The sequence below is a fragment of the Sorex fumeus genome, unplaced genomic scaffold, assembly GCF_029834395.1.
Source record: "Sorex fumeus unplaced genomic scaffold, SorFum_2.1 ptg000029l, whole genome shotgun sequence".
Lineage (NCBI taxonomy): Eukaryota > Metazoa > Chordata > Mammalia > Eulipotyphla > Soricidae > Sorex > Sorex fumeus.
This window is the reverse complement of record NW_026606086.1, coordinates 3,632,424-3,648,609: the sequence shown is the minus strand read 5'-3', so window position 1 is coordinate 3,648,609 and position 16,186 is coordinate 3,632,424. Positions and strand designations below refer to the sequence as shown.

General features: G+C 53.0%; 1 protein-coding gene across 1 annotated transcript in view; it reads right to left on the bottom strand.

Annotated features, from left to right (window-relative positions):
* LOC130024600 (CAP-Gly domain-containing linker protein 1-like) overlaps window positions 1–9,004 on the bottom strand; it is a gene marked incomplete at its 3' end in the record, with an annotated part of 32,070 nt that extends 23,066 nt beyond the window's left edge. Inside the window, 5 exon segments of the mRNA XM_056115308.1 lie at window positions 578–645; window positions 2,220–2,346; window positions 4,670–4,836; window positions 8,447–8,516; window positions 8,966–9,004. Of these exon segments, the coding sequence (XP_055971283.1) occupies window positions 578–645; window positions 2,220–2,346; window positions 4,670–4,836; window positions 8,447–8,516; window positions 8,966–9,004 (471 nt within the window).
* Window positions 9,005–16,186: the final 7,182 nt, after the last annotated feature.

Genomic DNA, 16,186 nt, shown 5'->3' with positions numbered 1-16,186 from the left:
GGAGAGGCTGGAGATTGGCTCACACTCCTGCCCACACTCCCTGGACAATCTAAGCTCCGGGGCTAAGGGCGGCGGGTGCAACTGTCCCACTTGTCAGCGACACCTGAGCAGCATCAGTAAAGTAGCAGGGACTGTGGGGAATTTGGGCGCTTGCTTGCTGCAAGTGAGAATGCGGGATTTATTGACAGGCAGACAGGAAAAGGGATCATATAACCCATGCTCTTAAATTATCCATGATGGGCTTCAATAGTCTTGGGCTTCAGGGCTGGGTCTTGTTTCTCTCAGGACAGCGAACAGCAATGGAACACATGCACACGCACACACAATGGAACACACACACACACATGCATGCACACACACAAAATGGAACACACACACACACACACACACACACAGATACACACCACCCCCGGTCAACAGAAACCTATCCCTTGGCAGAATCTCTTTCCGCACATTTTGCACTGCCCTGACAGGCATTTAGGCCAGACAGAGAAATCAAAGCGATTCCTTTCCTACCTCGAGTTCTGTTTGCCAATCTCATTAACTATCGGCTAAAACGGTTTTAGTGTTCACGTACCTGATCAGTGTCTATTCCAGACATAAACTCCTGCTCCACGGTTAACATATCAAAGAAGTCTTCAGACGCTGAAACATAATTAACACATGAGCAACTCAGAAGTGGGATAAATGCTCATTTCTCCCAAAGGCATGCAAAGTAGCAAGCAAGCACCAAGTTTAAGTCATCACCGGGAAGGCACATTCCAGAACAGAGAAGCTGACAGCCTGTGCCCCGAGGTGCGCCTAGACACAGAGCCCCGGGACCTGGGCCCTAGTAGCTTCCTCTTCACACTTCATCACTTAACTTCCCGTTAGTCGTTGATTTGCTCGAGCGGGCTCCAGTAACATCTCCATTTGTCCCTGTCGCGTGCTAGTGTAGCCCAATGGCATCTGTTCGCTCCGGGAACATGAAAGGCCTCAAACCGATCGTTCATGATCTTGACGAAGAAGTCTGACCATCTGGTAGGTGGGTGGCCACGCGGTCTTTTGACATCCCGTGGAATCCAATCGGTAACAGCTCTAGTCCAGCGGTCGTCTTTAAATCTCATTACGTGACCAGCCCATCTGATTTTCGACACCTTGGCAAATGAGACAGCGTCCCTGATTCTTGATCGTCGACGGATGTCAGAACTCCGGATTCTTTCTCTCATTTGAGTGAAACGTGATATTCCAAGCATAACTCTTTCTATTCTTCTTTGGGCTGGAGCGATAGCACAGAGGTAGGGCGTTTGCCTTACAAGCGGCCAACATGGCCGACCCGAGTTCGATTCCTCCGCCCCTCTCGGAGAGCCTGGCAAGCTACCGAGAGTATTCGATATGCCAGACACAGTAACAACAAAGTCTACAATGGAGACGTTACTGGGCCCGCTCGAGCAAATCGATGATCAACGGGAGGGCCTTTACCTTTACCTTTACCTTATTCTTCTTTGGGAGACGTGAATAGCGTTCTCATCTTGTTTGCGTAGGGCCCAGGTCTCTGAGGCATATGTTAATGCAGGAAGAACAGTGGAATCAAAGAGATGTGCCCGGAGCCGGAGGTTCTTCGTCCTCTTAGCTATTTCTTCAACGTTCTTGAAGGCTTCCAAGCCGCTCTCTTCCTCCTGCGCAGCTCGGGTGCCAGGTCATTTGTCATGTTGACCTCTTGACCTAGGTACACATAGCTGTTGCATTCGGAGATGGTCGTTCCATTGAGAGGGAATGGGGCGTCAGGAACGAGGCTGACCTCTTCACACTAATTAAAGCAATTTCCCAAGGGCATTTTACTTTGGTTACTTTGGGGGCCACTCCCGGTGGTGCTTAGGGATCACTCCTGGCAGGCTTCAGAGACCATATGCGACTCCGGGATCCAACCCGGGCCGGCTGTGTGCCAGGCACTGCAGTACCGCTCCAACTCCAGCTCCTCGCCACATCAGACTGAAACCAACCTCAGCAAGTATTGCCAGGTCTGGTGAAGCAGTGCTGGCGCCACCCAGAGCCTGGGAGAGTCCTGCTGCACCACCTGACCCCGCAGAACCCAACAGTCACACTCGGAACATTCCTGTGAGGACACAGCGGCTGGCACAGGGAACAATGCACAAGTGAAAAAGTAGCCGGGGGCCCCCCCAGAAGTAGCAGGGAGCCAGTGACACACCCTGAGCCTGAGCCCGGGACAGGGCACTCACTCGTCACGTCCTTGATGAGCTCGGCGATGGAGGTGTGGTTGGCCAGGGAGCCCCGTGTCGCCTGCATGTGGGGTAGCTGGGAGACAATCTGCTTGATCTCGCCCACCGTCTTGGCGTTGTGCCTTTCCTGAGGGAGGGGAGAAGGTCACGACAGTACTGGGGACAGCACTCTGGGCCTCGCACACCTGTGCGTGTGCGCGTGTGCACACGCACACACACACATACACGGGGTGTACCCCAGTCACAGCCACAGCAGTGCTGGGAACGGCACCCAAGGCCACACACACACACACACACACACACACACACACACACACACAATGTGCCCCAGCCCCAGCCCTGGCTGCCAAGAGTGCATTTTTAAGAGTTTGGGTCTTTGGGTTGCCCAGGGCATGTTTGAATCACGTGCAAGGCAGTGCCCCGGGCTTCCTCCTGGCCTGGCACTCAGGGATCACTCCTGGCATGCACCGGACCACATGGAATGCTGGGAACTGAACCCTGGTCAGCTGCATGCAAAGTAAGCGCCTTACCTGCTGTGCTATCACTCCGGCTCCCCCAAATTAATTTTTTTTCTCTTTTTTTTTTTTAGTATTAGTGAAGCACCATGAGGTACAGTTGTAGATTTACAAATCTTTGTGCTGGGGTTTCGGTCATACAATGATCAAATACCCATCCCTCCACCAGTGCCCATTTCCCCCCACCCCCCCTCCCACCCTGCCTCTGTGGCAGGGCATTCCCCTTTGTTCTCTCTCTCCTTTTGGGTGTTGTGGTCTGCAAAAGAGGTATTGAGTGCAATCATGTTCAGTCCATAGTCTACGTTCAACATGCATTTCCCCTCCTGGGAGGATCCTCCAAACACCCTTTATTTGGTGCTCCCCTCTCTATCTGAACTGCCCTTTCCCCTAGAATACCCGGCTGGCCTCTAAGCTATGGAGTAATCCTCCTGGTGTTGATCTCAGCTATTCTTAGGTATTGATCTCATATTTTGTTGCTTTATATCCCCCAGATGAATGCAATATTTCTATCTCTATCCCTCTCTTTCTGACTCATTTCGCTTAGCATGATACTTTCCATATTGTACCACTTGTATGTAAATTTCATGACTTCATCTTTTCTAAGAGCTACATAGTACTCCATTGTGTAGATGTACCAAAGTTTCTTTAACCAGTCATCTGTTCTTGGGCACTCAGGTTTCTTCCAGTTTCTGGCTATTGTAAAGAGTGCTGCAATGAACAAACAAGTGCAGATGCCCCCAACTTAATTTTTAGTGTGAGAAATGGACACAAAACGAATTAGGCTATAACCAGATCCCACAGCCACAGGAAAATAGAAAAGGCAGGTTGGTGGGTCCAGGTACTGCGACAGCCACATCCTGCAGCACTGGGAGACCATGTGGACGGGAAGGAGCCCAGGGCCCACGTAGGCTACACATGACACTGCATAGTCCCTGCCAGGGATGTGGAGCTCAGCAAACTGTGCCTTGAAGCCACAAAAGCTAACGATCGTATAGCCTGAGACCTCAACAATAGCAAATCAAGTGTAAAACGTTTCCTGGGTCCAAGCTATACAGTGTGGGAGGCGCTTGCTCAGTGCCCGGCCTCCCCACAGAACCCCGAGGCCTGCCAGGAGCGAGCCCTGAGCACTGGCAGCGGGAAGGGAGGGAACTGGACAGCATGGCGAGCTCGGAGCTGGAACAGTGAATGCCTGACACTTCTTATCCATAGCTTTATAAGTCACGGTGAGGAAATAAAAAATTGAGGAACAAAACCCAAGTGAGACAAAAGCAACTTCAGAAATACAACAACCATGGGGTCAGAGTGACAGAACAGTGGCGAGGTGCTTGCCTTGCATGCGGCCAGCCTGGGTTCGAACCCCAGCATCCCATGTGGTTGCCTCAGCCCACCAGAAGTGATCCCTGAGCACAGAGCCAGGAGTTAGCCCTGAGCACCTCTGGGTGTGCCTCCCCTCAAAAAAAAAAAACCCAAAGAAATACAAATACTAATATTGTGGAGATAACTCCTAAAAAAGATGAAATCAGGAAATCACCCTTCAAGGGAAAAAGTGATTTTTAAAAACTTCCCCCAGAGTTAAAAAATTCAGCTTCTATCATTTTACGAATTCAGGTTTCAAAAGTGAGCTGAACCCAGAATAAACGAGCAGCAGGAGGGCGCGAGGTGCTAACGAAGCTGGGGGCCGGGGACTGTGCTCTCATTATCACACGCCTTCCCAGCCTGCTCCAGCTGAACCCGGATTCCCTAGATGCAGGAGCTAGTGGAGATGCCGCCACCATCAGCAGCTGGGAGGAAGGAGGGAGGGACAGGGAGTGCAGATGATGACTGGCAAAGGACCTGACACCAGGAGAGGGCCTGGCACCACCTTTCCCCGGGCGCCCACAGCCCGCCTGCTGCTTGGCCCCAGGCCCCAGTCACCTCAAAGGCGGCCAAGATGACCTTGGCCTTCTTGCTGAGCACGGCCATGGCGTTGAAGTTGCGGTCTCGGATCTTGGCGTAGAGCTCCTCGGCTGAGTCCAGCGGCAGCTTCTTGGCCTCTGTGGGCAGGTCCTGCCCATAACCCTGCCTCTTCAGGGCGAATTTTTCGGGTGGTAGCTTTACATGACCTGCACGGGAGGGGACACCCCAAGTGAGACTCCAGAGACTTCCTGTCAGGGGAGAGCACTAGGCTTTGAGTCACTAGATGCGCACGAGCGTAGGACGCTCACGCTTTTCACGCACGGCTTCCCTGGCCTGGTCTGCGGGACGCCTCCTGCTACTGCCAGCCCGAACCGAACTCAGGATGGGGCCACCCGAGGAAACATTCCCCAGGGCGGCCCACTGTCTTTCCTGCTGGCGCGTGCAAGTGCATGCCGTCTATACCGACATTTCAACAAGCCAAGAGGAGACCAGGATGGGGCAGGAGTGATAGCACAGCAGGGAGGGTGTTTGCCTGGCACAGGGCAGACCCAGGTTCGATTCCCAGCATCCCATATGCCCTCCTGAGCACCGCCAGGAGTAACTCCTGAGTGCAGCGCCAGGAGTAACCCCTGTGCATTGCCAAGTGTGACCCCTGTCACTGTCCTCCCATTGTTCATTGATTTTGCTCAAGCGGGCCCAGTAACATCTCCATTTTGAGACTTTTTACTTTGTTTGCCATATAGAACACGTCACGGGTAGCTTGCCAGGCTTTGCCATGCAGGGAAGATACTCTCCGAAAAAGAAAAAGAAAAAGAAAAAGAAAAAAAACAAGATCCCAGGAATCATCTCAGCACGGAAGTGTGCTTGAGGGCGGGAGACAGCTCCGACCGCTTCTTTGCTTTCTGTTTCCTTTCTCTGATTTTTGGGCCAAACCTGTCAGTGCTCAAGGCTTATTCCTGGCTCTGTGCTCTGGGCTAATTCTTGGCAGTGACTGGGGGAACCATATGCGGTCCTGGGGACCAAACTCACCCTAACTGCTGCACTGCCTCTAGCTCCAAGTTGGTTCCTTTCAAAAAAACATCCCCTCCATTTTCAACACAAATCCCGACGTGTCTACACACAATCAGCTCCACTGCTCTGGGTCCAGAGAGACGGGTCATCGGGGGCAGCGCACGCTCAAGTCCAGCTGTCTGTTCCTTTGAGCACTGCCCCATGTGGGACCTGAGCACTGTGGGGTGGGTGCTGAGAATCATAAAGCAACAAGAACTCCTGCATCGGAGAATGTGGGAGAGAAAGTGACCGACGGAAGAAAAATACTTCTCGGATGCTTTCCAAATCCTAAGCCCCTCGGAACAGCCCGGGCGCCAGCGTCTGGAGACAGCACGCCACGGTGGCCGCGGGACCCGGAGCCTGAGCACATGCTGAGATACACGAGGTCGGCAAGACCTCGCATTCCAGCTCAAAGCAGAGGGGCAGCCGCTGGCCCAGGCAGCCTGCACGCAGCTCCTGCACGGACCTGCCATCGCCCTCGGTCCAGCCATAGGCGCAGACCTGGGGGGTTATGGGGAAGCCCAATTTCCCCTTGTTTTTCAGATTTCTCTTAATGGTTTCTTTTGAGGGGGTCACACCCAGCAATGTACAGGAGTTACTCCTGACTCTGCACTCAGGAATTACTCCTGGCGGTGCTCAGGGCACCATATGGGATGCTGGGAATCGAACCCGGGCTTGAGCTGTGTGCAAGGCAAACGCCCTACCCGCTGTGCTATCACTCCAGCCCTCTCCCTTAATTAAATGTTTGATCAGAAGTAAGTGTGTGATGTGAAGAGACTGTGAGTTCCCGAAACTCCTTCCCCCCGGAGGCACCCCACGAGCCCCATCTCTCACACCTCTGCACCCAAAACCCCAGCACCTCTGCCACATCCATCAAGGGACTTGCAGAAGCACCAGGAGGCGGGGACCCCTCGCATGGGGTGCTCCCGTGCCAGTGAAAGCTCGGAGCAGGAGTCTGGGGAGGGGCTGTGTGTGTGGCATCACCCCCAGCTACTGCCAGGCACAGCCCGGGTGGGCGCAGGGCCACGGACTGGCCCCACAGAGCAGAAAATCACAGAGATCAGCCCCGCAGTCCCTTTGGCACTGCTCACGACTGTCCCCACAAAAGGAAGCAACTTAAGAAGTTATCCTTCACAACAATTGGTATAAAACGATCGGAAAAAAACCCCATAATCCTGAAAGAGCAGGAAAACGCTTTGTTGTGTGGAAATGCCTCCATGTGTGGTCCTGTTCTGCTTCCGTGGCCGCTGTCACTGAGCCACACATTCACCACTGCAGTGACATACACACTAACACACACGAACCCCCCCCACACACACACACACACCATCGCAATCCACTCTGCGATAACCAGCTTGGCACACTGGACAGACAGCACTGTCTGGACTCGGCCAGCACTCAGCAGCTGCAGGGCTCTGTGTCCGCAGAGAGACCCCATGCAGTTAGCTGCATCCCTGTCCTTCCAGACCCGGGCTCTATCCCCAGGGCTGTTTCCCTAGCCCCCGGCCAGGGCCACTCCTGAAGGCACCGGAGTTACCCCTCTTGCGGCCTGGGGCTCCCTGCTCTGAAGAAAAGACACGAATCAGACTGTGGGAAACTTCTCAGACTGTATCCCAGCAGGAGCTACTCCCGGCTCAGTGCTCACTGGACAGGCAGGAGCGCGGATGGAATCGAGCGCTGGCTGTGTGCCTGGCACTAGCCCCGTGAGCTTTCCTAGCCCCCACTCAGATCTGAAATGCTACAGAATCTAACATCCGGGGCCAAACCCCCCTGACCTCGGACCCAGGCACCCCTCAGAAACACTCTATTCCTCACGCCTCCTTGGGCGGCCCGAGCAGCGGGACTACACACCGCATGGCCCTCTGCACAAGGCCTTAGCCTCGGTTTCCCCGATGGTGTCCTGGCTCGAGCTCGCTTTAACCTTGGGCTGAAAGTCACATTTTCAAGTATTCTGACTTACACACAAAGGCCACACCTTTAAAAACAGACACTTTTGAGATTGATTTTACTCAGCTAACCTATTAGTAAATGATGTCACTTCACTTACTGTTCTGGATGCCATAAATTTCATCGATGAGTCCTTCGTATGTCAGCTGAGTCGCAAGGGGTGTTAATAAATCCACATTTCAATCAAGCAACAAGAGGTTATCAAAATCAGGAAATATTGAATTCTGACTTTCTGTAAACTCTCTCTTCATCCTGATCATCAAATTGGCCACTTGCTGGGAACAAAGTACAGAATCAGGCAGAGCCTTTTTAGCAATGGGCGGATTTTAAAATGAAGCTAAAAGGTGCCCGGAAATCCAAAATTTAAAAATAAGACGGAAAAAAATGGAACAATAAAATAAAACAAGACAGGCCTGAGACAGTATGGTGGGTAGGATGCTTGCCTTGCAGGTGGCTGACACAGGTTCAATTCCTGGCACCACATATGATCCCTCAAACCCTGCCAGGAGTGAGCCCCGAGCACTGCTGGGTACGGAGAGTGTGGGAGGAGGGAGAGGACGAGAGAGGGAGGGAGAGTAGGGATGGAAAAGAAAAGATAAAGAACAGAAAAGAGAAAAGGAAAGAGGGCTGGGAGACAGCAGAGGGGCCAGGGGTCATGCCTTGCACGCAGACAGCCTCAGTTTGGTGGCCCCAGCACAGAGCCAAGAGCACTGCGAGGTGGAGCCCCAAACCCCACCCGCAGGAGAGAGACCTCCGTCCCCGCCCCGGCTCACCCTGGCGCACTCGCCCTTGCCGAAGATCTAGGGGATGGTCCCGTACAGGCCTGCAGCGTCATCAGGCCCTTGGTCGCGTGGTACGTGCTTGTCTGTTCGCTGTCCAGGTAGCACTCCTGTGGGAGAGGGCCAGGCGTGTGGGCACAGGCTCTGTGAGTCAGTGCCGAGGCCCCAAGGCAGCACATCTACTGGGGGTGAGCATTGCTGGGCGGGCGAGGAAAGGCTGGCCTCCGCATGCCCGCGTGACCACACAGCAGAACACTCTAGGCTTGTAGAAGTGCAGGCAGCCTCTCCCACATACAGCAGCGAGTGTCACAGGGGACAGCAGGAGGGCAGCCACGGTCTCGGACAAGGGCCACAAGATCCATTTAACACACAGACAAAAAGAAACATCTTTGGCCCAGAAAGAGCAAAGAGCATGCACGCGCCACCCAGCAGGGTGGTTCAGCAGGGCTGACAGAGCACAGACGGTCCCCAGCAGGGCCTCAAGATCACTCCTGTGCCTCAATCCCTTCATCCAGCAAGTGCAGAGAGAAGAGGAGAAAAATCACGCAACGCGCTTCACCTGCTCTCCACCTGATGGGGCAGCACTGTTGGTGCCCATCGCAGGACTCTTTTTTAATTTTTTTTCTTTTTGGGTCACACCCGGCAATGTACTGGGGTTACTCCTGGCTCATGCACTCAAGAACTACTCCTAGTGGTGCTCGGGGGACCATATGGGATGCTGGGAATCGAACCCGTGTCTGCCGCATGCAAGGCAAACGCCCTACCTGCTGTGCTATTATTCCAGCTCCTCATTGTGGAATCTTTGACACTGTCTAAGGCAGCGGCCAACAGTCGTGCACCCCAACGGCATGAGGACGAGGAGGGCAGACTGAGGGCGGGGTGCAGAGAGAGACCTCCCAGAGAGCCTGGCCCAGAGTGAGCATAACATCCCCAAAGATCCCGTAGGATGTCTCTGCCAAGTTTGGGGTGCAGCCTCACACTTCAGTCCAAAACATCCTGGTCCGGATGTCCAAAGAGTCCTCAGAAAAGGACCAGAAGCTCCACATTGCAGCAGAGCAGAGAGGAAGATTCAGTGGAAGGAAAGCATTAGGGGGCCTCTTTTGAACTGCTCAGGGGCCCAGGTGACTGTTCAGAGCGGGAACTGTGTCTGCCTGCGGACAGCTCAGCCGGCTCCTGCCCGGCCTGCCAAGCCCCGAGCACCCAAACAAAATATTCATTTTGAAAAACAGCGTATTACTACAGAGACACCTCTAACAACTCCCACCCGGTGAGGCTCAGGGGATACCCCTGGCTCTGCAGTCAGGAATTATTCTGGTGGTGCTTCGGGGACCATATGGGATGCCGGGGATTGAACCTGGGTCAGCTGCGTGCAAGGCAAATGCCCTCCGAATGTATATAGCTCCAGCCCTTGGAATTCCTCTTTAAAAGCCCCTAGGGTCATAACTGGTGGTGTGTGGGTCCCTCCTGTCCTGAACACGGGACTCCCCAGGTGATGCGGGCTCAGGGGCCTTCGTGGTTCAGGGCAGGAGAGAAGGCGTGAATGCAGCATCCACGGGCGGATGTGGGGCCCTTGGCTCCGACCTGTCTCGGGTCTGTCTGCTGGGATGGCCTTGCCCCGCCCACGCAGGGCCAGGACCAACCCTGCGTGTGACCGAGACAGCTCCTATCCTCAGCTGGGGTGACCAAGACGCTTCCTCAACGCTTCTGCACTGCTGACTGGGAAAGGGAGCAGAGAAGCCGCTCCCAGACCTGCAATGGCTCAGATGGAAGGCGAAATCCTAGTCCAGTCACCACACAGGGCCGGGCAGGCCCCTGTCCTGTCACCAGAGAGGGGCAGGCAGGCCCGTATCCTATTACTACATAGGGGCATGCAGGCCTGTGTCCTGTCACCACACAAGGGCATGCAAGCCCCTCCCTGCTTCATGACTGGGGTGGGGAGAGACCATTAGGGGAGCCCAGGAAAGTTCTGGATTCCACAGGCTGAAGCCCAGAGACATGAGCAAACCCACAGGGAGCTGGGTGACAGCAGCCCAGAACCCAAGCGAGACCCAGGTTCTTTCTCTTAAGGTGCTGCTGAGACCAACGTGCCGAGGGGAAATGGTGCCTGGAAATCTGGTGATGCACCTGCGTTCTCGAAAGGTCGTGTCTTGAGACCAGCAGCAGCAGTACCACAAATCAACTCACACGCCCAAGGAATGTAGGGAAAAGCAGTCGCATCTCAAACACATCTGCACAAGCTTCCAATGATAGAGGACGCAGAGGGCACAGACAGGCACCGGGAGCGTTGGGGCCGTGCATGGGTTCAGGCTGACACCCTGGCTTGGCTCTGGGGGTGATACCTGGCGGGGCTTAGGGGACCGTATGGAGTGCTTGCGAACGAACCTGGGTCTCCAAGGGACAAGGCAAGTGCCCTACCCACCTTACTATCTCTCTGGCCCTGGTATGCCGGTTTTAGAAGACATTATCAAGCTAATGTGTTTCCCCCTTGCATCTTCCCCTTCATTCCGGTATTTATTTTCCCTTTCCCTCCCTTTCTCGCTGAGGCTGAGGGTCGCACAATTTAGGTGGTGGTTACCCACTGGGGGGCTCCCCCACTCGGCCTGCCAGAACTCCAGCCATGCCCAATTTTCCCTTTTTACAGTGAAGAATATGCCATAGGAAAAACATCTGGTTGAAAACTCACATAAATCAATGCTTTGGGGTCTACAGATTCTCTTAAGGGACTAAGCATGGAGAAACCTCACCCCACAGAAGAAAGAGACAGAGTTCTGGCCCAGGCACCCCTAAGAGCCAAGCTGACACTTTGAAAGAGAAATTGTTCAGAAGTGCTCCCTGTCATAAAGATAGTAAACAAAACATATAAAATCATATTTGCAAACAAAAAAACAACCTTCCAGAAAAAGACAATATTTAAAAAAGAAAAACTCCGGGGGGCCAGATAGATAGTATAGTGGGAAGGTGCTTCCCTGGCATCAAAGAGTCAAATATGGACCCCTGAGGACCCACAAGAGTAAACCCTGAGCATCACCAGGTGAGGCCTCAAGCAAAAACTAAAGCAAAGCAAACAAATAAATATGTGCTGAAAATAACCAGTAGGAAACAGGCTGGGACGGGCGTGGGGGAGAAACAGAATTTCCCGCACACCCTGCACCCAGCCCTGAGGTTACACTGCAGAACCTCAAGAGTTTGAATGAAAAATGTAAGCAATTTTATTTCTAGAAAACGAGAATGTAAGAAAAGAGTCTTCAGGTCTTGCCAAGGCTCAATCAAGGGGAAAGGCGGGTCATGGAAACAAAATCACTCACAAAGGGCTAACTGGAAAAACGCAGTGACAGACTTGACTATTTCAGGCTGGAGCGGCCCTGCCTTCCACTCTCAAAGCTTCCTCCACAGCCACAGTGAATTCAGGGTGGGACGGGCACAAGGACAAACATCGAACAGCAGCAGAGAAACACCAGAAATAAACACATTTAAAGACAACTGATTTTTGAGAATTCAGTAAGGGCAACAACAATTTTAAGCAAATTTGTTGAAACAGGAGGGTCTCCATAAGCAAGCGGAGCAGCGGCCCGAGAGGCAGCACAGGGGAAGGCGCTGGTCTTGCACGCAGCCAATCTGGGTTCTAGCCCCAGCACCACATATGGTCCCCGAGCATGCGCAGGAGTGATCCTTGAGCACAGAACCAGGAGTAAACCTTGAGCACTGCTGGGTGTGGCCCAACTCCCATCTCTCCCCAAAAGGAAGAAACTGGACGCTTCCAGGAATCACTAAAATGCCAGTGTGAGTGTCACCATCACAAACGAGGCAGAAACAAGTGTCAAGATCAAAGGGCAAACACTGAACTTACTCTGAAGGCGCCCTCCGACTCCATGGAAAAAAGGTCCCCGTCGAAGGGAATGAGGTCCAGGCTGTACTCCTCCCTACGGATGAAGGAGCCCAGGACGCCCAGGTCCTTCAGCCGCTGCTCACACAGCAGGCTACGCCGGGGCACAAACAAAATGTGGAAATCTCTTGTGGGGCCACGTCTGTCTTCACTGCAAGAGAAGGACCGTGCCTTGGCCCGAGGCCCCGACGCGAGGACTGCTCCCCAGGGCCCCACCTGTGCCTGACACACAGTGGGCTCTAAAGAGACGCTTATGAGCTAACCCCCACTACTGACTCGGCCCAAGATTTTAGTTTTCCTGCTCTCTTGATGTGATGCTTTTTCTGGAAACCGCTCACCTATGCTCTGCCAAGGGGCAGTGCTGCTTTCTCTTGGGCCATTGATGGGACATGAAAACTCTCAGGGTTGGGGCTGGAGCAACAGTGCAGCGGGTAGGGCGTTTGCCTTGCATGCGGCCGACTCGGATTCGATTCCCAGTTCCCAACATCCTATATGGTCCCCTGAGCACCACCGGGGGTAATTCCTGACTACAGAGCCAGGAGTAACCCCTGTGCATTGCCGGGTGTCACCCAAAAAGAGAAAAAAAAAAAAGAAAAACCTCTCAGGGTTATTGCAACGGACATCTGTTTCTTGCAGAAAAAAAAATGTTTCTATTTAATCAAGCGATGTCTCTAGGAAAATAAAAGGTTGCTCTACACCGTGCCCGATCTTGCGCAAATACCCCACATGCTTTTAAGTCCTTAGGGGCCATGTCGATCAAACGTAATGCAGACTGGGCTGGTGCACTTCCTCCATAGATGCTGCAGCATTAAATATTAATCATCTTTTCCTGACGTTGCTTATGAAATTTGAGCATATGGTATTCAGTACTTGAAAAAGAACCACTAGCTGTTTTTCTTTTTATAAAAAAATCTGGGTCCTTCTACTGAGACAGGCCGGAGCTTCCTACTGTCCTGAGAGAGTGGGTTTCTGTGGTTTGCCCTGCCTCCCCAAGCCCCAACCCACAAAGTTTCCCATTCTCTATTTATAGTTTTTGGGTCACACCTGCAGGTGCTCAGGGATAACTCCTGGCTATGCACTCAGAAGTCACTCCTGGAAAAGTTGGGGACCACACTGGGTTCCGAGGATCTATCCTTGTCTGGCTGCAGAGTATCCTACTCCTGACCCCCCATTCTCCTCCGACACACTCTCACATCTGTCCAAAGATCCACTTCCTAAAGCGCTGGCAAGCAAAGGTGTCCTGATGAGCACTAAAACCACTAGAGGAATGATTCCGTATGGACCAAGCATCAGTTCTGAGATACCTAAGCACATTTTCAGCAATTATATCCATCAGTTCTAGCCGGGGTCTGACGAAAAAAATGATATTCTTGACATCCGCTGCTTGCAAGCGGCTTCCTTTGAGTGTGAACATATTCTCCACCTCATGTTCCTAGGAAAGCACACATACAAATGGTGAACAGAACCCCTAAAGCTTAGCAGCCGACCCAAACGCGGACATCACTGCAGGCAGCCAAACCGGGTTGGATTGCCGGCCTCCCACACCGTCCCCAAACACCACCAAGAGTCATTCCTGAGTGCAGAGCTAGGGGTAAGTCTGAGCACTGCCTGGGGTGGCCCAAACAAAACAGACCAACAACAAAAACTCAGGTGTTCTAACACTCCCACTCCAAAGCACAGTAGACTTTAGTGTTGAGTCAGAGAATGCAGGGGTTACGGTACATGCCTGACACATGACTGCCAACTTCGCCCCCTGGCACCACAAGGGTCTCAAGCATTGCCATGTGCATCCCAAGAGAGGCCACTGGAGTGGCCTGGGATATCCCTGCCACCACAGCGCCAAGACTCATCGAAGTGCTAAGAATCACCACCAGGAGGTGCCCTGGGGCAGTGCTCAGGAGACCCGGGGCCAGGGAGATAGTACAGTGGGTAAGGTGCTTGCTTTGCATTCAGCTGGCCCGGGGTTCTATCCCCAGCACCCCATACTGTCCACTGAGCACTGCCAGGAGTGATCCTAAGTGCAAAGCCAGGAGTAAGTCCTGAGCACTGCCTGGCACAAGCCCCCAAATAAAATTCAAAACCACTTTAGGATAAAAATTTAGATTCCCCAAAGCCAGGTGTATAAATTCAGGCTGAAGTAACCAATCCTGTGTCTGAAAAACTTGGAGCCACATGAAGTAACAATCAGAAGACATGCCGCTCCGTCAAGGAGAAGAGGGGGGTGCACACCCACCCTTGAAAGGTCCACTGAAGGCTCCTATGCTGCCCAAGCCCCTGAGCTGCTTGTGCCCATGTAGCCGAGCAAATGTGGTGCCCGAAGCTCTCCTTGAGATGGGGACTTTTGTGCTTTCCTTTCTAATGTTGGGATGTGTGTAGGGGCCCTCTCTGCCTTTGGAGAAGCCCACGGTCTCTCCTGAAATGTTACTCTCTCTCCGCTCGTCCTCTTCCTAAAGGTCACCAAATAAAATGTTTTTTTACTTCAAATAAATAAACAAAAGGGCCACAGAAGATAAAATATCTACCACACATAACAGCGTCAGTGATTCTAAAAACCAGACAGCTCTGCACACCACTTACTCCAGAAGTGGAACATCATATTACTCTTGCTAGAGTCCAGAATGACAGTTTCAAAAAAAGTAATAATAACCAAAACCTGGTGCTAAGATGTCGGGGCGACCCCTGCCCGGGCAGCCCCTGGACACCGCGGGTGGGGCGTAGAACATTGGTTTTGTTTTTTTGGTTGAAATAAAATAAAGAGAAGGGTCCAGAGCGACCGCACAGCGGTTAGGAGGTTTGCCTTGCACACGGCCCACCCGGGTTCGATCCCCAGCATGCCATAGGGTACCCCAAGCAACGCCAGGCTTAATTCCTGAGTGCAGAGCCAGGAGTAAGCCCTGAGCATCTCTCGATGTGACCCAAAAAGCAAAATAAATAAATAAAAGAAACCAAATGACTAAAGATAAAATTGGTCTTCGTCCGGCTTAACAGTCTCACCTTCGGGGGCTGGAGATAGTACAGGGATTAAGGCATTTGCCTGCAGGAGGGATATGCTTCATACGCTTCAGCCCCTGCAGCCCCCCAAAGAACGCTGATGATTAAGGCTCCGTTTGGACCAGGGAGAGGCGCCAAGCTTCGGAAGCTTCTGGAGCGTGGGAGCTGACTCCCACCACAGCTGCCCGGTGAGGCTTTGCTAGCATCGCTCACCAGCCCACTGGACTGCTGCTCGCTCAAAATTTCAAGATTGACTTAAATTTGTTTTTTCTTTTTAAAAATGTTATTTTCTTTTGAAATTTTTTTAATCCTAATGAAATACACAGAGTTGATCATGATTGGATTTCAGTCATATCATGTTCCAACACCTGTGCCTTCACCAGTGTACATTGCTCACCACCAATGTTCCCAGTCTCCCTACGCCCCCAGGCAGGCAAGGCACCTCTCTCTCCCTCCTCCTTTCTGCAGTGCTCTCTCTCCACTCCCTCTCTCCCTCTTTTCTCTCTCCCCCTCTCCCTGACACACGCCTTTTGGTTTACAATGCAGGGGGACCTTATGGGGTGCCGGGATTCGACCCCGAGTCTTCTGCACGCCAAGCAAGTGCCCTGTCTGCTGTAGTGTCTCTGGCTCCCACACGCTTCTTTTAAAGAACCAAGAACATGGGGGCAGAGAGGCAGCACAGGGGTCTGCGCCACATGGTCCCCAAGCACTGCTGCAGCTGGGATGGCCCCCGTGACTCCCCCGCCCAGACTACAGCAGGGGCTGCAGGCGGGCCCCAGCCCAGAGGGCCCAGGTCACCAAGGTCTCTGTGACCCCCATGCAGAAGCAGAAGCGCCCCCAGATCTGACCCCAGGGCCCCATGCCCCCTCATCTCCCACCGTCCCGCTAGGGGTGCCGGGGGTGCCC